Below are 27,072 nucleotides of genomic sequence, written 5' to 3' on the forward strand. Positions count from 1 at the left end.
TTCTTTAGTCATTTTTTATGTACCCAAGTGATGTATATAATCAGATATTTGGAATAAATAGAATAGACTATTTCTATTACCAAATAGACTATTGGAAATTCTTAATGCTTCTTTCTCAGTATTCTCAGTGCTTCTTTTTGTGTGAGACTACCACTCAGTATATAAACTCTATTGGGACCTTCATAAGTGTTGCTGACTAGGGATATTAGTTAAGGTGGTTTTTCTTCATCTCTTTGGTTGCAAATACATCAAAAAACATTACACTCCCCCAAATAAACAAAATAAAACAAAACAAAACCTAGAATAACTTGGGGGAAATGTAACTAACTTATGGATTATCAGCATATTATTGGGGCCTTTTCACAAAGTCAAAGAGAGATTTGAGTAAGCAGAACCTCAAAAGGACAGATATAGAGCAGGTCTAAATATTTCAGCAGCTGAGGTTACAGATTATTTTCCAAACTACTGTCATTCATATGATTCAATACGGTTGACTACCAACTTGGTATCTCTCTAGTACAAATTCCAAATTCCCAGGAGAGAGGATCCAACTGGCCCAGCTGAGATGAGATATTTACCCCTAGATCAGTCAGGCATGGCCAGGGACAGACTCACATAGCCCAAACATGGCCACTGAAAGCCCACCTTTGTGGATCAGTGTTACTTACAGAGAAAACAGAATCATTATGGGTTGTCAACTCCTCTGGAAAGTGTCTGCCCCACTGGGAAATGTAATTACTTTTAAATAAACAGCAAAGGAAATCTATGAAACCAACAGCTCTTAATTCCATATCAAATCAAGAAAAAAAATCTTTCTGATGTTCTCACCTGACCACAGAACTGAGAAGCAGACTATTTGGCATTTCTGACTTATGTTCTTCAGGAAGGGTCTTAAATGTAGTCATCTACTCAGTCACAAATGTCCTATAACATAAAGACCTAATCTGGGATTTCTAGATCCTACAGGGTCCAGCTCTAAGGTAATAATGAAAGATGAATTATTTTTAATAATCCAAAAGACATAATTCTAATAATGGATTTACTTGCAATAAGACTGCACAAAATAACTGACATGTCAAATGTTTGGTATTTGGGGCTGAAATTATCGGTGTGGTAGAGGATCAGCTACTAATCAGAATTCTTATTGGTGTTACATATTGATTGTCTTTGATAAAATGGGAATACTATCTTATTTATCTTTGTACCTCCAGCAACAGGCATAGTACTGACACAGCTGAATCAAACCACTAAATTTTGTCTAGTTTGAAACAAAATCCCTTAAAACACATCCTCAATGATACCCTGTAAAGGAAAAGTGTAAAATGACCCTTGAAGGAAAGAAATGGAAACCACCCACCTAGGAAGGTAAAATAGTATAATTACCTCTCTTCACCAACAAATATAAGAGTTGTAGATAATTTAATAAAATTTACTAAAGAGGAAATCAACAGATTGAAGACTCATTCATTGAACCTGCACTCACAGAGCACCTACCACATACCAGGGATTTACGTAGGTGTAGGTATACCAGGACCCTGAATAGCACAAGGTCTCTGGAGAAATAGACATACAAATCAGTAACTGTGAGATAATATCATCAGGGATACAATAGAAGGAGTGACTGATGAAGAAACAGAATTATTAAAACTCATCCTTTCTCTAGCATCAGCAGAGTCCCTTAGCATGCACTCCCCTCTGACCATCTGCTCACAAAAGTGTGACATTTTTATTCTCCAAGTCTCCAGCAAGTCTGGGCTGCCTCCGCACTGCAGGAATGCCTCCAAAATTTAGCATCATCATCTCTCCTTCATTGAAAGTCATCCCACCTTCTCCTCCTTCCACAGATAAACAAAAACAAGGAAAGAGCTTCATGCTCTTATGAATCTGAGTGAAAAGTAGGCTCCCCCAGGCCTACTGCATTAGAATGCAGTCATAAGTCACGTTATGATAGCCCAGCTACACCTTCCAGCAGCTTGCATCTCAACAAAAGACGAGGATATTTAAGAAGCTCTACATATCACTTTACATTTCTTGCAAGGTGGGTCAAATGAGGGGAATGCCCAAAAAGTAATTTTCAAATTCCTTGTCCCCATTACACACAAATTATTTTATAACAGGCAAACTGTCAGTTACAGTACACACATTTCCCAAAGGAACCATTGTCACATTTATCAGGCAATGCACGTATGGGAGAATATCACACAAATCAGCCACTTTCTTCACTTACTTTTCTTTACGGTGTAGTAGAATGAGTTCATGAAAAGAGTTAGGGTGTCTGAGATCTATTCCCAGCTTTACAACTGATACAGTATTCTTACTCCCTTTGCATTTAAATCTCCTATTGGTAATACAGGGATGATGACATAGTACCTGTTTGTTTCTAGGGCACTTGAAAATTCTCTGATAGAAGATTTCACACTAACGCAGAGACCATTATTATACCAGAAAGACTTGAAAATTGGAAATCCGCGTACTCATCACTATTAAACAGTCAACACAACAATGACAGAAGAGAAAGCATCCTTCTCTGAAGCATCTAAAATCAAGTATTGCTGAATATGCAGCTGCTGAAAAAAATACATGTGCAAATATATTCATTTTAATGACTGTCCAAATCTAAATCATCAATAATCCATTTAAATAAATCTTTGGCAAATTATCCTGACTCCAAAAAAATACATAAATCCCTAATCACAGGTATTTCTTATAATGTAGAGCTTTCTGAAAAAAACATTCTCTTTTCTAGAATCTCAGGAAGGATTCTAGCCCATTCTACTAAGGTTGTTCCAAAATATAAAAATAATTCTCCTTTCATCTGGCCAATTTGGAATAATCAAATTATCAAACTTACAGTACAGTGGTGGACAGGCATCCAAGCAGGGGCTTCCACTGAACAATTCTGGGCTGGGCATTTGCCTTGGTTTTGCTGCAAATAAGTAAAAATGATGTTATATTTTATATATTACGTGCAGTGATATACACAAGCTGACATATTTATCATCAATGTGTTTATTACCTTATTTACAAGTATAGGAGAAGCCTTTGAGAATGATTTTTGGGTACAGTGCTGCAGAAAACTAGGTATGTAATTTCTACTCTTATCAAAGCATAAGAAATCATCCTTTGCTTTTCCTATTACTCTAAGGACCGGATTTGGAGCACTAGGCTTCCTCAGCGGGTGACCTTTCCTGGCTACAGCAGGACCCATCTGAGAACTCTCCTAACCCAGAGGCTCCCAGACAACACTGATACATGCTGTATCCGTGTGAGATCACTTCAGTCAAGGTATAGATAGACTTGTTTACTTGTCTCCCCTTCCTGATTGTGAGCTAGTGGTGATGATTCTCTCTAGGGCATTTGATAGAACCCCGGAATGTACAGTCATACAGGATAGATCTTAGAGGTCTTTCTTGTCACATCAGAAAATGAGGTGCAAAGAAATCAAACAAGGAACATGGAGATTTGACATCATAAGCCATTTGCCAGGCACTTCTTTTTACATAAGAAATTTATCTCTAGCTAACCTATTCTTTTGTTGTAACTCTTATAAATTCATTTCTAATCGGCCTTTTAGAAAGAACGAAGTGCTTCCTTTTAACTGATAATACTGCTCAATCCCTATAATAAGGAGAACTGATTAGTGTTAAAAAGGGGGGGGAGGTGATTTAAATAACACATCTTTTACCTTTTACGCTCAATTATAATATAAACAGGCTAATAATAATGTTAGCAATAGTCATAAAAAACCTAGCTGTGATTTATTGAGCTACTAAATATGCTATTGTTCTAGATCCATTATATTATCACTAGTCACCACAACAATATGGATAGCAGTATTATTATGCCCATTCTACAGGGGAGTAAACTGAGGCTCAGAGAGGCTAAGCAACTTGCCTAAAAGCTACCCTAGAAGAAAGGAGCCTAGCTGGGATTGCAGCAAGAATCTGACTGGCTCTCATGACCATGCATGTTCCCTCTATGAGAAGCTGCCTCTGGTATTTTTCATTTTCTATCTGTTTAATGGGGCTTAAGACATGTCATCAACTAATATGATTTCATGTTATCAATGATCCTAACATTAACTGGAATAAAATATTGAATTCAGTACTTACACTAACAATTATTTTTTGTGATTTGTAAGCTTTTTAGAACAAACTTTATTTAGGTAATCTATTTTTAAGGCATCACTAAACTCTGAAGTGCTGTTTGAGTGATTATTGATAAAGTCACCATAAAAATACACTTAGACCATCAATCTCCATGCTGAGTTTTCTTATTTAAATCAAAATATGACATATAGTACCAACAGGGTACCTAACGTACACTTGGCTGGTGTCAGATGACCACAATTTCAAGCTAAGCTCAACCATGTACTTGCAGCCATGAGCTGGTCTGAGTCTTGGTAGTTACATCTGCAAAACAGTGTTAGTATTTTGCCTTATTCATACAAATTTTATTAGATGATACATATAAATTCACCTCAGATCATAACCATAATTTGCAAGGATGTTAATAGAACACACAAAGTAACAGGACAATCTTATCTTCCTTTTCTGATAGCTTAAGCCAGATAAATAAATATAATTTATCTACATATGAGGTTAAGCTTTTTGAAATTTGAAAATATTATTAAAATGCTAGTTAGGGCACCTGGGTAGCACAGTCAGTTAAGTGGCTGCCTTTGGCTTGGGTCATGATCTCAGGGTCCTGGGATCTAGCCCTGCACTGGGCTCCCTGCTCAGTGGGAAGCTTGCTTCTCCCTCTCCCTCTGCAGCTCCCTCTGCTTGTGCTCACTCTCTCTCTCTGTCAAATAAATAAACAAAATTTTAAAAAAATAATAAAAAATAAAATAAGATGTCAGTTATTATTATGATAGAGGACAAACTGAGGGTTGATGGAGGGAGGTAGTGGGGGATGGGCTAAAGGGGTGATGGGTATTAAGGAGGGCACTTGTGATGAGCACTGGGTGTTGTATGTAAGTGATGAATCACTAAATTCTACTCCTGAAACCAATATTACACTATATGTTAACTAACTAGAATTTAAATAAAAATTTGGAAGAAAAATAATGCTAGTTATTATTATTTCTAAACATGAGAATTCATACCAAACAATGTTAATGGTGAGGAATGTCTCCTTTGTAATAATTTATAATTGTTATTAGTAGTAGTAGTAGTAAGCAACTTGTTTTATATCTACATAGTGTTCATCTTTATGGAGCACATGACAAAGAGGTAAAGAATAATTGAGCTATGCCTCAGTAGAGGAATATAAGTACTCATAAAATGTGATGGGGGCTAAAATAAGGAGTGTTTGAATTGCCATGGATTCACAGCATGCAGTAAAGAAAGATGGAAATCTGTGTAAGTCTCTCTTACTCCATTACTACCTGAGTTTTGGATACTAAGACTTCCCATTAGTGTTTTAATCAAGGAGATTAACAATATAATTACATAGGGGCAGACACATAAAAAGGCCTACTGAAGACAGAGGCCACATGGACATAAATTATTATGCTTAGTGTGTGACCAAAAAAAAAAATAATAAGATCAGAATATAAGTTAGGATCTTGGATTTCAGTAGTGTTTCCATTAATCTATCTGTGAAACTTTGGGAAAGTTACTTTAAAACTTTAAACCTCACTTTTCTCATGTATAAAATAAGAGGGTTTTTATTAGACCCACAGTTCAATGTGGGGAAAGGAAGTGTCATTCACCCATGGATCTTTTCTAAACCTCACATTCCTCCCAAGAATTTAATATGTTCCCTCTTCCAAAGGAGTGTACCCTCCAGTTGAAAACCCCTATCATTCTGATCTACTGTTACCATAAGATAGAGTTATTCCTCTGTGAGTTTCAGTTATAACAAAGGTTGAGAACTGCCAGTAGAGATGGTCTCACAAGAGCTTTCAACTCAAGTGTGGTTATTGAGAACCCTAACCTTAGGTTTTACCTAAATCATCCTTCTACTTTGAAAGAAGATAAAATCTAACAGGGGTCAAGGGAACTGCCACAGTAGGTAAAGTAAAGGGTTTAAAAATCTTCTTTTTTCCCTACAAGTTTTCATTCTCCTTCTTCAATATTGTTTCTAACATTTAATGTGGGCACTGTGGTCAGAAGAGTTTAGGGGTACCATCTACTTGGAAGATCCATACCCCTTACAAGGCCATTTAGAAAGAGAACAAATACTAGAGGAAAAGACACTCTCAACCTACCTTTAAGTTAATTCTTAAGCTAAAAATCAAGAGGGAATATTAGAATTCCCTAAAGGGCCAGCCCAGCTCTCCAAACAAGATTTTAAGATAAAAGATGGGTATTAAAAAGGGCACATACTGCATGGAGCACTGGGTGTTATATGCAAATAATGAATCATGGAACACTACATCAAAAACTAATGATGTAATGTATGGTGATTAACATAACATAATAAAATAAAATTTAAAAAAAAATTGGTGACAAATTAACCTCAAGACAGAGCTTTCCCTTCTCTCGCGTCCAACTACCCTGGATATTCATTCCTACAGATGTCAATATGTGGCTTGATCAGGATTCAGGATCTGCAGTGCTAACCTTGGAAAACATGTTCTCTCAAGAGACAGAACTATCAATGGGTTTTGGTCTTTTTAAAATGCTATAGTGTTTAGACAGGTTGATGTCTCCAAGTCTCTCATCTTCCTTAGTTGTCTTTTTCTGACTGTAATATCTTGACATATTTCATTCTGGATTATCCTGTACAAATGAGCCAGACGTGCTGGACAATTACACCTCAGATTGATTATGTAAATACATAACTACAGAGGATTTGAATAGTGACAAACACTTGGCAAAGAAAACTGAAGATCTTCTACCCAATGAATCCCATCTCCAGAAAGAGTGAGGATTTTTTTGAATATCAGCAGTTTATGTCTGTTAGAGTGCTTTGGAGTTTACAAAGTACTCATATAGACCTTTTAGTCATTTAATCCTCCAAACAAGTTTGTGTGTGGCAGGGTGAGAACTGATTCATCCAAACAAAATTTTAACCTAATGTTTCATTCAAAACAGCGTGTTTTTCTGAAAGCAGAGAACAAGCTGAAAGGTTCTATTGTAATAGTCATAGTAAAATGATTCTTGTAATCAGAGAGTTTTTTCCTGGGCTGAGAACTGTCTCATGATAGTACCGTACACATATTCATTAATTCCTTTATCCATCCACTCATTTATCAAATAAGCATTATGTGGAAGAAACTATGCTAACTATATAGGGAGACATAAAATTTAAAGACATAAAAATTTAAATAATTATTCTTTCTTCAAAGAGCTCCCAAACTTTTAGGAGATATACTATAGCATGTTACATTTAAAACAGGGTTAAGGGCTGCCTGGGTGGCTCAGTCAGTTAACCGTCCAACTCTTGATTTCAGCTCAGGTTATGATCTCAGGGTCATGAGATTGAGCCCCGCATTGGGCTCCATGCTCAGCCGGGAGTCTGCTTCTCTTTCACTCTCTCCTCCTCTCCCTCTGCCCCTGCCCCTGCTTATGCTCTCTTTCTCTCTAAAATAAATAAATAAATCTTAAGGGAAAAAAAAAAAAGGGTTAAATGATCATTCATTCATTCATTTAGTTGGTCAACATTCGTTGAAAAATTGGTATGTGCCAGCTACTGTATTAGGAATAAGGATATACTCTGTCTAAAAGAAGTTCTGAGTCTAAGGAAAAAAAAAAATGACCTCATAAGCATGCAATTATAAAGCAATATTATTGATATGATATAAATAAAACATGACATGGGCCAATCAAAAAGATCCATCTCACCCATTTTGGGGGCAGGAATAAAGGACGAGAAAAGGTTATGAAAAAGTGTATGGAGAAATTCAGGACAAAGGTAAGAGTACTGAACTCTAAATAAGGAAGGGCTTTACAGAGGAGATACTTCAGTTTTCCAGTAAAGCTTTTAGGAGGGGAAAGGATGAGCAGACGGCCTTTGAGATAAAGGTGAACCATGCACCATCTTATAGTGTTGAATTAAGGTATTCTAGGACTTGGTCAGAAAGTCCCTTGATTCTGGGCCTCAGAAACCTAGAATTGAGGTGAAAGAATTGTGCTATGCTACATGGACAGCCAACTTCTGCCTTCCCCTCATTTACCTCTACTTCACAGGGGGCGCATGGACAACAGATTGTGGGACAAATAAGTCCTAAGAAGGAGTGGACAGCCCTAGATGGATCCATTCCTAGTCCTATACAAAACACAAGAGGCTCAGGGTGCCTGGGTGGCTCAGTCAGTTAAGCATCTACCTTTGGGTCAGGTCATGATCCCAGAGTCTCAGGGTCAAGTTCTGTGTGGGGCTCCCTGCTCAGCAGGGAATCTGCTTCTCCCTCCACCCCTCACCCTGCTCCTGCTCTCTTTCTCTCTCTCTCACTCTCTCTCTCAAATAAATAAATAAAGTCTTAAAAAAAAAAAAACACACAAGAGGCTCTCCTGAGTTGAGTCTTTGGAAAAGTACTTGAGGTGCCTTTCTCATCTTTTTTGAAACTCTCAGGTGCTTGACAGGTGAGGAAACAGACATGAAAACATGAGGTTCAAATGGTAAAACTAAGTGGTTTTTTGCACGGCTGAAATAAAATGACATGTAATAATTTTTGTGCAAATGAACTGTGAACTGTAAGGTACTTTATAAATGTGATGAGTAATTATATTTACAGTGTCAATTATTATAAACATTAATATAATATTTACAAATTAATTCTTCTTTTTAAAATGATTAGAAAACACATTTTCTGATTTCTAGTTCAATATATGCTCCAGCACATTGAGAGTTAAGGGAATTTCCCAGAAAATTGAAAAAAAAAAAACAAAATTCCCAGGATGCATCCAAATTAACAATTTTATAGAAATATAGATATAGATACAAAATATGAATATACACATGGAAGGTGTGAATCTACATATATACATAAATGTTTATATATACACGTGTATATAAATAATTTATTTGAGCAAATAAAGGTTTCATCCAGTTATTTTCCTTATTTGCCATAAAAAATGTGTAATTTTAGAGTGAGTTGTTAAAGAAAAGGAGAAAATCGAATTTTGCTAGGTGCAAAAATATAGTATAGGCACAAAATGTTACATTGGTAATCTTGTCTAAGACATCAAGATATGACAAAAATGAGATTCCAAAGGAGGTGCTATAATTTCAAAGGAAATTACCAAGAACTACTTTCAGGTCTCTGAACCCTTATCTATAATGAAGTTATATAAGGGTTATGTGTTTGGAGATTTATAAAGGGATTTATTTGCAGAGGGCAGAGGGGGGTGTGGGAATCTCATTTTTCTCTTAAATTAGTGAATGAGGTTTCAATGGGCCTACACCTAGGCTTGATATAACTTCCTTGAATTTGAGAGGCCAGCATCCTGGGATCCAACTCCCACCTGAAAAATTTAACAAGTGAGATAACATGGCAAATTGGTTATTGCCTCAGGAGAAGTGGTTTCATTTGGGACAGCCTGCACTTTCAAAGTTTGTCAAAACAAAACAAAACAAAACAAAAGCCATCCTGGAGCCATTGTGATGCCTGCCAAGAGAACTGCACTGCTGAAAAACCTGGGGCTAAAGGAATACATCATCCACATTACAGAAGATTTACTCAGAGAGGTCCAGAAGGGAAAACTCCCTAAGACCCACAACAGGGCTCAGGAGAGACAGGGTCTGGAACCAAACTGCCTGGGTTAAAATCCCAGATCCATCTTTTACTGGCAAGGTGACACTGGGCAAGTTGCTTAACCTCCCTTTGCCTCAGTTATGAAGATTAAAGGAATTACTACAAGTAAAGCACTTAGAACTATTCCTATACACAATCGTCACTATGTAAGTGCTAGCTATTTTCTTTGTATTTGTTATTATTATCTTTATTATTCCATGTCAGTTTCAGATAGCAAAAAAGTATGATTATCCCAATCCAATAAGAACTTTCTGCTTTCTTATTTTTACTTCCCTCTCATGCTCCAAACCTGGAAGGATGAGTAACTAGCAAATGGAGAAGAAAAGCATCCTGTCTTATCTGAAGATCCCATAGTAGGGAAGAGAAAATCTTATATCTGGAGAAGTGTTTGGAGTTATGATTAATATTTGGAACTGGACAGGGCGCCTGGGTGGCTCAATTGGTTAAGCGACTGCCTTCGGCTCAGGTCATGATCCTGTAGTCCCTGGATCGAGTCCCGCATCGGGCTCCCTGCTCGGCAGGGAGTCTGCTTCTCCCTCTGACCCTAACCCCTCTCATGTGCTCTCTCTCATTCTCTCTCTCTCAAATAAATAAATAAATAAATCTTTAAAAAAAAAAAATATTTGGAACTGGACAATTTTAACCACTAAATTGAATCTGTATTTGTGATTTTAAGTGATTGTAGGACTTTTAATTCCTTGCAAATAACTGGAAATTCATGGGAAGTAATGGGACCGCTCGAGTTTTCATCTAGGGATGAAACAGGGTAGGGATTACTGACACTAAGAAGTATTAGGCAAAAAATGGGGAGCCATTAAAATGGCTTCCATCATTACATCCCATAAGTCTTGTTTATCCAATGTATCAATTACAGATGCAAAACATATTCACGATTACTGTTAACCTTTTCATTCAGTTTTGGACATAATTCTTCATAATCCTTCAATACCTGATTTCATCCCTTCCTGGGCTTGTCTTTCTACTTGCTTCCTTTTATTTTCTCAGGTTTCAAAGATGTTTAAAATAAGTTGGCCTAATTTGTTTCCGAGGAAATCCTTACTAAGACTGAAGCCATGCTGTGGGGGTCATGCACTTGCCTCCTCTGTAAATGAAAATGCTGCTGACCCATTCTCTACAGATGCTGAGAATGAGGGTTTTTTAGTGGCAGTGATTGCAATGCTGAGTCACATTCGCGCTTTCCAAACTCCCTTGTGACTCCAGGCAAGCATTTGCCCAGGTTAGCAAAGGTGTGATCAGTGGTTAGCTAGTCCATAAGAGGATTAAACACTCTAGGTTAAAATAATATTGTAACCATCTGGTTACCTGGATTAATTAACTCTGATGAGTGAGACTGGCTCTGAATTCTCGGGCTGGTGACATTTAAAGATGTATTATACATGAGAGCTACTGTTACTGTTGTAACTTGACACTGCATGGTATCAATGAAGATAGGGCCCCAGGACTTAGATTCAGAAGGCATTTTCTCCATATATAATAAAATCATATTTACTGAGCACCTATTAGATGCCAGGCATTTGATACGTATTGTTAGTTCATTCTTTTATCATGTAAACCCTGAAAGGTTGTAGAGAAGGGTGTTTAATACTATGAGGAATCCACTGGACCTGAATTAGAATGGCAGAGTTTTTACTTTCTGGATCTGGAACTTTAGATAAGGTTTCTTAGTCTCTGTGAGTTTTGGTTTTCTCATCTATAAAGTGGAAAGAGAAATACCATTTTAAGGATTATTATAAAGATTATATAAGATAATACTTGTACTATATTTAGCCCAGGGTCTAGTACATACTCTAACAGTATTAAGATAAATATGTTTATATTATATAAATATTAATATTTATCTCATTAATCAGGGATTAACTAACTCCTCCAAGCCTATTTTCTCACCTCTGCATATAAAATAATAATATTTATCTCACAAGATCACTATGAAAATTAAATGAGAAAAAGTACAAGAAAGTACTTAGCAAACATGGGGAATTTTAAAGGTAAGTTTTAAGTCTCAGTTGAAAAGAATATCTGAAATACTGCAGTTTTAAGATAACTGAATTTGGGAGCCAGAATTGACTATGAAGTCTGAAATCACATACTTGAAATCATTGTTCTGTAAATATTTCTAAAAAATATATTATAGTGTTTTAACATTTTGTGGCAGTATGTCCTAATACTGCCTGAAGCTCTAGAATTCTTTGGAAGTTGAATTATTGCTATGCAGAGTTAGATACAGTAGAATAATTTAAGCCTCTAACTACAAGATTTAAAAACATAGTCTTGCAAAATACTTTAAATATCATTAATATTTACATGTTGTCTCTGCATCCTACTGACATAACAAAACAAGACAGGAAGAATGGACTACATTTGTACCTTTCTCCTTGCAAGAAACAAACTTTAGATGTTATGTACTACTGCGGTCAAAGAATATTCTTCATTGGCAGATCTTATCTATTTTAAACTACAAACTCATGGAAACAAAGCCTGTGATTTCTAAAATAAACTGCATTCTTCTTTCTGACACATTTTTAAGTTCATCTGTAAAAAATACCTTCCTTGATTTAATAGCTAATAAAAAATATCTAAAATTTCAAGTCCACAAAATAAGGTCCATACTTTGAGGAAAGAAAGGCCATTCAGAAACAAGATCAAAGCAATTCATTTCTATTCTCACTGCTACCATAGAGACAAAGAAAAAAAGTGACGAGTTTTAGCCTACTTAATTCTTCCTGAAATTTATAATTAACTACATGGGAAAGGGGACAATTACCATATTTCCAAAGAATAAAGGATTAAAAAAGTTGAGCTTTTGATAAGACATAATTACAACCTATTAAATATGCAATTCATATCAATTTGTTCTTATAATCTTCTCAAGTTTCAAAAAATGCATATACGTTGGACAGCGTTTTCTGAAAAATATACATGGAATGCCATCAGTTTAAAGGTACACACTTCTCTCTGATAGAGGTTTTTTTTCTCAGATAATCAAAATTCTGGCAAAACTCAACACAAAGTAAAGGGGGTTGACTGATATTATTTTTGTATGTGCCTTGTCTTCCTGACACCTATGAATATATATTTTTGGACAAATGTTAATCAAGAATGTGCAGGCTTTTGTAGATCAGGTGCCATAGCCAACATCAAGCAGTCAGCCAGGAAGAACTAGCAATTAGACCTGTCCCCGATTTAAATAGAACTTCAGATTGCTGAGTAAATTACATGTGTATTACTTAAGGACAGTTTTATTTTAAAGGACTAGCAAGAAAGCACTGTAGCTTGAAATCCTAGGAGATTCATAACAAAGACCAGAGAGGAAGGATTTGTTTTGCTAAAAATATATGGTTTTATTTCTGGTATCTTTAGCAAATGATTTTCAAATACTTTTTATCAGCAAGAATAGAACTCTTCTTCACATTTTCTAATTAGAACCATTATTGTGGGATATCATAAAAATAACATGATACATTATAGATCTCTGTGTAAAAACATAAAATACAGAAAAAGGTTTTTTTAATTAACAGCTTTTGAACTATGTTTTATGCAACAACCAAAATTCTTGCTAGTGTAGATAATAAATGGTATGATTTGATTTTTGGATTTTTTTTTTTAATGTGAGTAAGTGGTCTTCAAGGAGAATCTCTATTGCTGACTATATTGCTACCTGGAAAAGTGGTATATTTGATTATTTTGACGCATTCTGTCTAGGGGTCTCAGAATAATTTTAAGGAAATATTTGAAAGTGCCTAAATTTTTAACTCAGGTCTCTGCCACAGAATACCATAAGATCCATTTGGGACACCTCTTGCATAGTGCTGGTGATATCTGTGGTTAGTTGTACAAATTCCAAGTAATAATCATTATTATAGTTTTTTTGTTTCCTTTTGGAGGTTACGTGGGGAAAAACCAGTCAAAGGTACTGATACACTTTTTTCTCTAAAATGTAAAACAATATAAAAAAAATAAAACAAAACCAAAAACAAATAGCAGAATTGCTGTGAACTCCCATTCTTTTCCTAGACAAGTTTGTATCCTGAAAGCTGAGTGCAACATAATGCATCCTGATTTGGGAAGAAAAGAAAAATTAAAAGTCTCTTCAATTCTTTAATTCTTCAATTCGTTCATGACCTCACAATTTAGGACAATAGTCATTTTTAAAATTTTCTATGGTATAGCTTTCAGACAAATTTTAATTTTTTATAGTAAAAATATACTGTATAATAAAAATATACTGTATAGTAAAAAAATTACTATACCTTTACAATATATTTATGGTAAATATATACATGCTATAAAGTCAAATAATCTTCCCCAAAACAAGATTAAATATCATACTATATAAAATCTCTGTGAAGTTAAATGGAAATGAGTCGGCATTCTTTTCTCAATCCGAAAACCTGATCTGACTGCTTTAGCTTTTGTTTAATAAAACTGTGCTATTGACTTATAAGTATTTTTATACTTGAATTTTAGAAGTTTAAATGATGATCTTTATAGCTGGTTTATCATAGATGTGATCCAGTTGCCATTTTTCTTGGTGTGTGGTGAAGACTTTTATCTCTTTTAGTCCATTTCTCTTACATTAAAATGACATTTCAAGTGTCATTTCAGGCCCAGCAACCATTCATAGATTAAGTTCACCAAGTGCCTGTCTGTCAACTGAATAATCTATCCGGCAGAGTACAAAGATATCTTTTACATGTATGTATGTATGTATGTATGTATTGTATGTATTGTAAGGTGCACATTATATACACCTGTGTATATGTGCATATACATATGTGTGTATATACATATACATGTGTAAGTGTGTGTGTGTAAGTTGCAGGAAGGAAGCACTTCATTCTTTTACACATATTCAATAATGCAATATCTATCAAATGCCTGTTAAATGAAAGAATCAGTCAACACTTATGGTATACCTTCCAGCGCCATACTAAGTGGTTGGCTATCAATATAACTAAATACTTGCCCCCTCCCCCCATCTTCAGAGTTCACATTCTAGCAAGAGGCAGACACATGTAAAAATTAATTGTACAACTAGATAATGGCTATTACACAGATACAGACATTGTATTGAAGACATGGAGAATGACTGGCTAAGTCTGGTAGGACAGTTATCAAGGAAGGCACTTATGTAGGAATCTGCATTTAAGCTGAGCCTTAGAAGTCAAGAAGAGGCTTATTAGGTAAGCATCAGGCTAGAGAGTTGAGAGGCATTCTAGGCATAAAATAAAGCATGTAGAAATGGGAGAAAGGAATTCAGATTATTTGGGGAAACAAATGTAAGTGGCTATAGTTCAAGTTAGTTCATGAAGGATGGGGGAATCTGAGATACGAAAGTTAGGCAAGGGCCCAAACATAGAAGGCTATGTATATGAGGTCAAGCTATGCAAACTTCATCCTGCAGGTCAATGCTTCTCACAACTTAATGTGAAACATCAACTAGAGATCTTACTAAAATGCAGGTTCTGACTCAGTAGTTCTCACATGGGGCTTGAAATTCTGCATGTCTAACAAGCTCTGAAGGGATGCCACTGCAACTGGTCAACAGATCACACTTTGAATAATGGGACAGTAGGGTACAGGAAACCCTTAAGGGTTTTAACTAGAATTACAACATACATACAAATTATACACACACACACAGTGTGTGTATATATATATACACATAACATATACATACATATAAATATACATATTTGTATGTATATTTCTTAAGGAAGGTCTCAGCAGTGTGGAAAATGTATAAAGGGTGGGAGGATGGGCAAAGTAAGAAGAATGAGTAAGAATTAGGACACACTGGGATTTAGGAAAAAAATAAGAATTAAGAATCAAGATCAATTCCCACATTTCATAACTGAGATAATGACATACTACCCACTGAGCAGAGAACAGAGTAGGAGAATGATCTATTCTCGGAGGGCTCCAGAGAGTGGACATTTTCCTGGAACTTTTGACTTAAGTTTACTTAACGGGTAAATAAAATTCTAAATTTCAAAGAATTTTTTCATTTACTGCAAACCAATTTTTCACAAAACCTGTTGTCCCCTGAAAGGTTAGTTCAAGAATTGAATTACTTATATACAAAGAAATGAATATGTGTGGGTAGATGTTTAGAATAGAGGAATTTGGAGAGAGGGCTATTTTCAGAGGATTTCAAATCCGGTACTAATTTTGAGTATACACTGGAAGAAAAGGTTAAAACATTTGGTCTCTTTCTCTCACAAATAAATACCTATGAACCTGGGAAATATTCACCAAAACCAGAAGAAATTCCCATCACCATGACTACACCACAAAATTTGCTACTAAGTAGTAATTGGCTAATTGAATTAATGATTTTACTGTGAACCTTATCCTTAAATGTCAGATTCCTCAAAAAAGAGATAAAGGAAAAGGAAGATGAGAAGGAATAAAAACATAAACAGCTATTTGGCGACTATATGTAATGTACAGTTGCTATACTAAGACCTATGTGTTTATTTGTAGTAGCTGTTTCCTTTGTCTGGAATGCTCTTCCCCAAGATCTTCACAAAGCTAGTCCTTTCAAATGCCCAGAACATTTTTCAGAGAGGACATTCCTGTCTATCTAGAGTAGCCCTTGTCCCTTTGTACACTCATCCAGTTTTCTACATTCTATTTCTCTGTCTTTTAAATTATAGCAGTTATTGTTATCTATAATTATGCTTATTATTTGTGTGCCTATTAATGGCCAGTCTCCTTGCTCTATAATGTAAGTTCTATGAGAGCAGGGACATTTGTTCAGTTTACTCACTGTTATATCTGCACTGCTTAATACTACCTGACACACAGTATGCACTCAGTAAATATTTGTGGAAGTAATGAATATTGCAATTTATCCTCACAACAACCCTTTGAAGTGCTTATTGTTACTTCATTTCATAAATATGGAAACTGAGATTTAGGTAAATTAGGTAATTTATTCCTGACAACAGAACCAATAACCTAAAGCAAGGATCTATCTGATTCCAAAGGCTGTGCTTCCATTATGCTGTGCTGTCACTCTAAGCCAAACTCAGTGGTGGATGCCAACAGCTGTCTACCTGCCCAATGCTCACTTCTCTGAGAGACCTCAGACATGTCTGGCCAATTTGCCAGGTCACTGTAATTAGCATAAAATTAGTTCTAATACATATATGAATATAGCTCTCATTTTCTCCACCATATAGTAGTAATGCTATTGGTAATAAAAGATCCCAGTTTACTCTAGGATTTCCTCCTTTCAACAGTAATAGTCATCCTTTCCATGTATAAAGTATTTTATATTTTTCAAATATATAAACTCAATTGATTGTGTACAATAATCCTGTGAAGGAAATATAGATAAACCATTAGTATTACCACCATTTCAGACTAGAGAAAAAAAGCCTCAGGAAAGGTAAACTGAATTGACTAAGATTATTAAGATTACTAATATAATAAATGGCAAACACAAGTCTATAACTTCACTTTCTCAACCTTGGTCCAATGGACACGCCCAAACTGCCTTTGGTGAAACATACATCCATGCAATGAGATGGGTTTCTCAAGCAACTGTAATTATGGTAAACTCCTTTAAGAAAATCTTATCTATAAATATGCAGATCAAATAAGGGGCACATAATAAAGAGAAGTGATAATTTTTTTTTAATTTATAAAGAGTTGTGTGATTTATTTCAAATTTGAGCACAATAAATGTGTTTAAATATCATTTGATTTGTACTTGTTTCCTTTACAAACCCACATTTGTCTGATAAAATAAGATTTATCTAAAGGTCTTCCAAAGGACAATGCTCTCAGACTCCTAGTTCTTCACAGCACATGTGGCTTTCCTCAAAGTGTCAAAAGAGGACTGATATTGTGAATAATACCCTGGCAATCAGGTTTGGCAGAGAAGACCCTTTACTACAGATGTATAACAAAATGGCTGGTGTGATTCATAAAATAAAATTTTATTTCATTCTATAAGTTTACTTTCATAGGCCAAGGATATGTATCCAAAACACTACATACTATAAGTAATTCTGAGTAATTTTAAATTAACCATTATATGAATGCATTATTTTTATTTAATTAGGTGTTTAGGTAGAGAAGGAACAAAATCCAAAATATAGTATCAAGAGTATGTATCAAATGGCCAACAGACACATGAAAAAGTGCTCAACATCGCTCGGCATCAGGGAAATCCAAATCAAAACCTCAATGAGATATCACCTCACACCAGTCAGAATGGCTAAAATTAACAAGTCAGGAAATGACAGATGTTGGCAGGGATGCGGAGAAAGGGGAACCCTCCTACACTGTTGGTGGGAATGCAAGCTGGTGCAACCACTCTGGAAAACAGTATGGAGGTTCCTCAAAAAGTTGAAAATAGAGCTACCCTACAATCCAGCAATTGCACTACTGGGTATTTACCCCAAAGATACAAATGTAGTAATCCGAGGGGGTATGGGCACCCCGATGTTTATAGTAGCAATGTCCACAATAGCCACACTGTGGAAAGAGATGTCCATAGACAGATGAATGGATAAAGAAGAAGTGGTATATATATACAATGGAATATTATGCAGCCATCAAAAGCAATGAAATCTTGCCATTTGCAACAACGTGAATGGAACTGGAGAGTGTTATGCTGAGCGAAATAAGTTCAATCAGAGAAAGACATGTATCATATGACCTCACTGATATGAGGAATTCTTAATCTCAGGAAACAAACAAAGTTGCTGGAGTGGTGGGGTTGGGAGGGATGGGGTGGCTGGGTGATAGACATGGAGGAGGGTATGTACTATGGTGAGTACTGTGAATTGTGCAAGACTGTTGAATCACAGATCTGTACCTCTGAAACAAATAATACATTATATGTTAAAAAAAAGAAGAAGAAGAAGAAGATAGCAGGAGGGGAAGAATGAAGGGGGGGAAATAGGAGGGGGAGATGAACCATGAGAGACGATGGACTCTGAAAAACAAACTGAAGGTTCTAGAGGGGAGGGGGGTGGGAGGATGGGTTAGCCTAGTGATGAGTATTAAAGAGGGCACGTTCTGCATGGAGCACGGGGTGTTATATGCAAATAATGAATCATGGAACACTACATCAAAAACTAATGATGGTTTTTTTCGGAGCAAGATGGTGAAGGGGTAGGAGACCTGGATTTCATCTGGTCCCAGGAATTCAGCTGGATAGGGATCAAACCATTCTGAATACCTACAAACTCAACAGGACGTCAAAGAAAAGAATAGCAACGACTCTCTGAACAGAAAAGTGACCACTTTCTGGAACGTAGGATGTGGGGAGAAGTGAATCCGAGGCGATATTCGGGAGGATAGACAGTGGGGGAGGGAGCCTTGGTCGGCTGCTTCTGACAAGTGATAGAGCAGCAGAGCACAGAATCGGAACTTTTAGAAGTCAGCTCCGCTGAGGGACGTTGCTCCCACGGCTAAGCGGGGGGTAGAACCTTCATGGGACAGTGTGGTCTCAGGACCCTCGGGGTCACAGAAAGACGGGGGGTGCCTGAGTGCGGCAGAGCTCCCAGTTATCAGAGCGGAGAAGCTGGCTGCAGACACGGAGCCGAGGCGCAGGCTCTCAGCTCAGGGTTGCCATAAACTGTGATCCGCGGCAGAGTCGGGCCACTGCTCCTCCAGCAAGGACCCAACAAGCGGCAGATCCAGGGAGACTCCCCTTCCTCCCCTGGGAGGCGCAGCGCAGGAGCGCACCACAGGGATCTGCTGGGTTTGGAGGCTCCACACGGGGTCAGGTGCCAGAGATAGAAATGCTCGGCAACAGGCCGGGTAAGCACGGAGTGCAGCCGGATACCGGGGAGACGGGAGTGACTGCTTTTCTCTGGGGGAAACTGAGGAGTGGGGCCCCGAGTTCTCGGCTCCTCCGGGGCGGAGATTGGGAGGCCGCCATTTTCACTCTCATCCTCCAAAGCTGTACGGAAAGCTTGCAGGGAACAAAAGCTCCCGAGAGCAAACCCGAGCAGATTACTTAGCCCGGACCAGCAAGGGCGGGGCAATTCCGCCTCCAGCAAAGACATTTGGGAACCACGGCAACAGGCCCCTCCCCCAGAAGATCAGCAAGAACAGCCAGCCAAGACCAAGTTTACCAGTCAATGAGAATGGCAGAACTCCAGAGCTAGGGGAATACTGCACATAGAATCCATGGCTTTTTTACCATGATTCTTTAGTCTTTCAAAGTTAATTTTTTTTAACTGTCTTTTTTTTTTTTTGAATTTTTTTTTCCCTTTTTCAACCAACATCTTATCAATCCCTTTTTTAAAAAACGTTTTTATTTTTCATTTTTAGAGTCATATTCTATCCCTTCATAGTACTTACCCTTATTTTTAGCATGCATATATATAAGTTGTTCTCTCTTTAAAATTTTGAGATACAGTTTCTTCTAACAGATCAAAATATACCTTAAATCTCTAGTGTATCGTTTTGTTCTAGTCTCCTCCCTGATCACATTCTCCACTTTTTTTTTTAAATCCTCTTCTTTCTATTTTCAAACAACTTCTTATGAATTCCTCTTATAAAATTTTGTATAATTTTCATCTTTACATTCATATTCCATCCCTTCATCATATCAACCCTTATTTTTGTACATATATAAGTTTTTCTTTCTTTAAAATTTTGGGAGGCACCTATTTCTAACAGACCAAAATACACCCAAAATCTAGTGTGTGGCACTGATCTATGCACCAGCCTGATCATATTTGATCATATTCTGTTTTTTTTTGTTTTGTTCTGATTTTGTTTCCTTTTACCTTTTTCTTTTTCTTTTTCTTTTTTTTTTTTCCTTTTTCTTTTTTCTTTCTTTCCCTTTCTTTTCCCCCAGCTTCCTGATTTGTTTAGAGTATATTTTCTGGGGACGTTGTTACCCTGTTAGCATTTTGTTCTCTCATTCATCTATTCGCCTCTGGACAAAATGACAAGATGGAAAAAATCACCTCAAAAAAAAGAACAAGAGGTAGTACCGACTGCCAGGGACCCACTCAATATGGACATTAGTACGATGTCGGATCTAGAGTTCAGAATCATGACTTTAAAGATACTAGCTGGGCTTGAAAAAAGCATGGAAGTTTTTAGAGAAATCCTTTCTGGAGAAATAAAAGAACTAAAATCTAACCAAGTCAAAATCAAAAAGGCTATTAATGAGGTGCAATCAAAAATGGGGGCGCTAACTGCTAGGATAAATGAGGCAGAAGAGAGAATCAGTGATATAGAAAACCAAATGATGGAAAATAAAGAAGCTGAGAAAAAGAGAGATAAACTACTACTGGATCATGAGGGCAGAATTCGAGAGATAAGCAATACCATAAGATAAAACAACATTAGAATAATTGGGATCCCAGAAGAAGAAGAGAGAGAGAGGGGGGCAGAAGGTATATTGGAGCAAATTATAGCAGAGAACTCCCTAATTTGGGGAAGGAAAAAGGCATCAAAATCCAGGAGGCACAGAGAAACACTCTCAAAATCAATAAAAATAGGTCAACACCCCGACAGCTAATAGTAAAACTTACAAGTCTCAGAGACAAAGAGAAAATTCTGAAAGCAGCTTGGGGAAGAGATATGTAACCTAGAAAGGTAGAAACATTAGACCTATCTATCCACAGGTCTCTGTGGAAACAGATCTATCCACAGGTCTCTGTGGAAACAGACCTATCCACAGAGACCTGGAAAGCCAGAAAGGACTGGCATGATATATTTAGACCACTAAATGAGAAAAATATGCAGCCAAGAATACTATATCCAGCTAGGCTGTCATTGAAAATAGAAGGAGAGATAAAAAGCTTCCAGGACAAACAAAAACTAAAGGAATTTGCAAACATGAAACCAGCCCTACAAGAAATATTGAAAGGGATCCTCTAAGCAAAGAGTGAGCCTAAAAGCAACATACACCAGAAAGGAACACAAACAATATACAGTAACAGTCACCTTACAGGCAATACAATGGCACTAAATTCATATCTTTCAATAGTTACCCTGAATGTAAATTGGCTAAATGCCCCAATCAAAAGATACAGGCTATCAGATTGGATTAAAAAACAAGACCCATCGATATGCTGTCTGCACGAGACTCATTTTAGACCCAAAGACACCCCCAGATTGAAAGTGAGGGGGTGGAAAACCATTTACCATGCTAATGGACACCAAAAGAAAGCTGGGGTGGCAATCCTTATATCAGACAAATTAGATTTTAAACCAAAGACTGTAATAAGAGATGAGGAAGGACACTATATCCTACTTAAAGGGTCTATCCAACAAGAAGATCTAACAATTGTAAATATCTATGCTCCTAACATGGGAGCAGCCAATTATATAAAGCAATTAAAAACAAAAGCAAAGAAACACATTGACAACAATACAATAATAGTGGGAGACTTTAACACCGCCCTCACTGAAATGGACAGATCATCTAAGCAAAAGATCAACAAGGAAATAAAGACTTTAAAGGACACACTGGACCAGATAGACTTCACAGACATATTCAGAACATTCCATCCCAAAGCAATGGAATACACATTCTTCTCTAGTGCCCATGGAACATTCTCCAAGATAGATCACAAGCTAGGTCACCAATCAGGTCTCAACCAGTACCAAAAGATTGGGATCATTCCCTGCATATTTTTGGACCACAATGCTTTGAAACTAGAATTCAATCACAAGAGGAAAGTCGGAAAGAACTCAAATACATGGAGGCTAAAGAGCATCCTACTAAAGAATGAATGGGTCAACAGGAAATTAAAGAAGAATTTAAAAAATTCATGGAAACCAATGAAAATGAAAACACAACTGTTCAAAATTTTTGGGATACAGCAAAGGCAGTCCTAAGAGGAAAGCATATAGCAATACAAGCCTTTCTCAAGAAACAAGAAAGGTCTCAAATACACAACCTAACCATACACCTAAAGGAGCTAGAGAAAAAACAGCAAATAAAGCCTAAACCCAGCAGGAGAAGAGAAATAATAAGGATCAGAGCAGAAATCAATGAAATAGAAAGCAAAAGAACAGTAGAACAGATCAATGAAACTAGGAGCTGGTTCTTTGAAAGAATTAACAAGATTGATAAACCCCTGACCAGACTTATCAAAAAGAGAAGAGAAATGACCCAAAGAAATAAAATCATGAATGAAAGAGGAGAGATCACAACCAACACCAAAGAAATACAAACAATTATAAGAACATATTATGAGCAACTCTACGCCAGCAAATTAGATAACCTGGAAGAAATGGATGCATTCCTAGAGATGTATCAACTACCAAAACTGAACCAGGAAGAAATAGAAAACCTGAACAGACCTATAACCACTAAGGAAGTTGAAGCAGTCATCAAAAATCTCCCAAAACACAAAAGCCCAGGGCCAGATGGCTTCCCAGGGGAATTCTACCAAACATTTAAAGAAGAATTGATACCTATCCTTCTGAAACTGTTCCAAAAAATAGAAATGGAAAGAAAACTTCCAAACTCGTTTTATGAGGCCACCATTACCTTGATCCCAAAACCAGACAAAGAGCCCCTCAAAAAGGAGAATGACAGACCAATATCCTTGATGAACATGGATGCAAAAATTCTCACCAAAATTCTAGCCAATAGGATCCAACCGTATATTAAAAGGATTATTCACCACGACCAAGTGGGATTTATCCCTGGGCTGCAAGGTTGGTTCAATATCCACAAATCAGTCAACGTGATACAATACATTAACAAAAGAAAGAACAAGAATCATATGATCCTCTCAATAGATGCAGAAAAAGCATTTGACAAAGTACAGCATCCTTTCTTGATCAAAACTCTTCAGAGGATAGGGATAGAGGATACATACCTCAATATCATAAAAGCCATCTATGAAAAACCCACAGCCAATATCATTCTCAATGGGGAAAAACGGAGAGCTTTCCCCCTAAGGTCAGGAACACGGCAGGGATGTCCACTATCACCACTGCTATTCAGCATAGTATTAGAAGTCCTAGCCACAGCAATCAGACAACAAAAAGAAATAAAAGGCATCCAAATCGGCAAAGAAGAAGTCAAACTCTCACTCTTTGCAGATGATATGATACTTTATGTGGAAAACCCAAAAGACTCCACCCCAAAACTGCTAGAACTCATACAGGAATTCACTAAAGTGGCAGGATAGAAAATGAATGCACAGAAATCAGTGGCATTCCTATACACCAACAACAAGACAGAAGAAAGAGAAATTAAGGAGTTGATCCCATTTACAATTGTACCCAAAACCATAAGATACCTAGGAATAAATCTAACCAAAGAGGCAAAGGATCTGTACTCAGAAGAAAACTATAAAATACTCATGAAAGAAATCGAGGAAGACACAAAGAAATGGAAAAACGTTCCATGCTCATGGATTGGAAGAACAAATATTGTGAAGATGTCAATGCTACCTAGAGCAATCTACACATTCAATGCAATCCCCATCAAAATACCATCCACTTTTTTCAAAGAAGTGGAACAAATAATCGTAAAATTTGTATGGAACCAGAAAAGACCCCGAATACACAGAGGAATGTTGAAAAAGAAAAGCAAAGCTGGGGGCATCACAATTCCGGACTTCCAGCTCTAGTACAAAGCTGTCATCATCAAGACAGTATGGTACTGGCACAAAAACAGACACATAGATCAATGGAACAGAATAGAGAGCCCAGAAATGGACCCTCAACTCTATGGTCAACTCATCTTTGACAAAGCAGGAAAGAATATCCAATGGCAAAAAGACAGTCTCTTCAACAAATGGTGTTGGGAAAATTGGACAGCCACATGCAGAAGAATGAAACTGGGCCATTTCCTTACACCACACACAACAATAGACTCAAAATGGTTGAAAGACCTAAATGTGAGACAGGAGTCCATCAAAATCCTAAAGGAGAACAGAGGCAGCAACCTCTTCGACCTCAGCTGCAGCAACTTCTTCCTAGAAACATCGCCAAAGGCAAGGGAAGCAAGGGCAAAAATGAACTATTGGGACTTCATCAAGATAAAAAGCTTTTGCACAGCAAAAGAAACAGTCAACAAAACCAAAAGACAACTGACAGAATGGGAGAAGATATTTGCAAATGACATATCAGATAAAGGGCTAGTATCCAAAATCTATAAAGAACTTATGAAACTCAACACCCAAAGAACAAATGATCCAATCAAGAAATGGGCAGAAGACATGAACAGACATTTTTCCAAAGAAGACATCCAAATGGCCAACAGACACATGAAAAAGTGCTCAACATCGCTTGGCATCAGGGAAATCCAAATGAAAACCTCAATCAGATACCACCTCACACCAGTCAGAATGGCTAAAATTAACAAGTCAAGAAACAACAGATGTTGGTGATGATGTGGAGAAAGGGGAACCCTCCTACACTGTTGGTGGGAATGCAAGCTGGTGCAGCCACTCTGGAAAACAGTATGGAGGTTCCTCAAAAAGTTGAAAATAGAGCTACCATATGATCCAGCAATTGCACTACTGGGTATTTACCCCAAAGATACAAATGTAGGGATCCGAAGGGGTACGTGCACCCCGATGTTTATAGCAGCAATGTCCACAATAGCCAAACTGTGGAAAGAGCCAAGATGTCCATCGACAGATGAATGGATAAAGAAGAAGTGGTATATATATACAATGGAATATTATGCAGCCATCAAACTGAATAAAATCTTGCCATTTGCAACGACGTGAATAGAACTGGAGAGTGTTATGCTGAGCGAAATAAGTCAATCAGAGAAAGACATGTATCATATGACCTCACTGATATGAGGAATTCTTAATCTCAGGAAACAAACTGAGGTTTGCTGGAATGGTGGGTGGGGTGGGAAGGATGGGGTGGCTGGGTGATAGACATTGGGGAGGGTATGTGCTATGGTGAGCACTGTGAATTGTGCAAGACTATTGAATCACAGATCTGTACCTCTGAAACAAATAATGCAATATATGTTAAGAAAAAAAAAAAAGAAGAAGAAGATAGCAGGAGGGGAAGAATGAGGGGGGGAAATCGGAGGGGGAGACCAACCATGAGAGTTGATGGACTCTGAAAAACAAACTGAGGGTTCTAGAGGGGAGTGGGGTGGGAGAATGGGTTAGCTTGGTGATGGGTATTAAAGAGGGCACGTTCTGCATGGAGCACTGAGTGTTATGAACAAACAATGAATCATGGAACACTACATCAAAAACTAATGATGTAATGTATGGTGATTAACATAACAATAAAAATTTAAAAAAAAACTAATGATGTAATATATGGTGATTAACATAACATAATAATAAAAAAAGTATGTTTTAACTAAATAATAACGTGAAGTGATTCAACACGGGGATAATGACAGTGGACAGAAGTATGGATATTAGAATCACAAAGACCTGGTTTCAAATCCCCACTATGAAGCTGCTCAGCTGTGTGAGTATGCCAAATCTTTAAGGTATGGGGGATTTTACTTTACTGGGTTGGTCTGAAACTGAATGAGTTAATTAAATTCATCAAGTTCCTTCAGTGTGCTAGGAAGTGTCCCAGACATTACATATACAAAAATGAGAAAAATAGATATCTCTTTCCTCATGGACCTCTGGCTAGTCAAGAAGGAGACACTGAGAAAATAATCATATAAATCAGTGTAGAATTATGAATTGTAACAGGCAGAAATATGGAATAATATGAGATAACACCATGAGTATACAATCTAACTGGGGATTTGAGGAAAGGGAGTGGCATGCATAGTTAGACCTGGAAGATAGGTAAGATAGATAGATGGACAGAGCCATCTAGACAGAGGAGTTGAGTGGTAGTCTCCAAAACAGGAACATGGCTGATACCTTCAAAGAACAGAGGGAAGCCAGCAAGACCAATGTGTTAATTAGTTTAAGGAAGGCCATAGAAGGTAGCATAGACATAAGTGTGTTCTGGTCCATGCATTTTTAAGATTCTTGGAATATAAAACACAAGGCAAAATGATGGAAGATAAGACAGGAGAGGAATTCAGGGGCTAGGTCAAAATAGAATTATATACTAAGGAAAGAATTTGGACAACTACTCATCTTGAGTTCAGTAGGGTGCTATAGCAGGGCTATACCATTGGACTTAGGTATTAGATGGATCATTCTGGAAGATATATGGAATACTTAATAAAGGAAAGTTAAGCTATTATATTAGTGGAATAAATATGCCAAAGTGTTTTACGTTATTAAAATGGTTAATCCCAGGTTACTAATAGAGTCATGGAATCTCTTCACACTGGCTATTTCTCCTACTTTCCTACACAAAAAGGCCAGATTGTATTAAATTTTCCCTACTTTTAGCTGTATTTCTGCCTCTCTCTGCCACTGAGCAGATTTTTCCCTGGTCCATTAAGT

At 37.0% G+C, this 27,072-nt stretch overlaps 1 protein-coding gene across 10 annotated transcripts in view; it reads right to left on the reverse strand.

The window, feature by feature from the left end:
- DLG2 (discs large MAGUK scaffold protein 2) overlaps positions 1-27,072 on the reverse strand; it is a 2,206,895-nt gene that overhangs the window by 1,650,483 nt on the left and 529,340 nt on the right. For all 10 annotated transcript variants that reach the window (XM_078058613.1, XM_078058610.1, XM_078058611.1 and 7 more), the window contains one exon: positions 2,852-2,926. In XM_078058613.1, coding sequence (XP_077914739.1) covers positions 2,852-2,926 — 75 coding nt within the window. The remainder of the gene's footprint in view (positions 1-2,851; positions 2,927-27,072) is intronic.

Source organism: Halichoerus grypus, chromosome 11 (assembly GCF_964656455.1).
Source record: "Halichoerus grypus chromosome 11, mHalGry1.hap1.1, whole genome shotgun sequence".
Classification (NCBI taxonomy): domain Eukaryota; kingdom Metazoa; phylum Chordata; class Mammalia; order Carnivora; family Phocidae; genus Halichoerus; species Halichoerus grypus.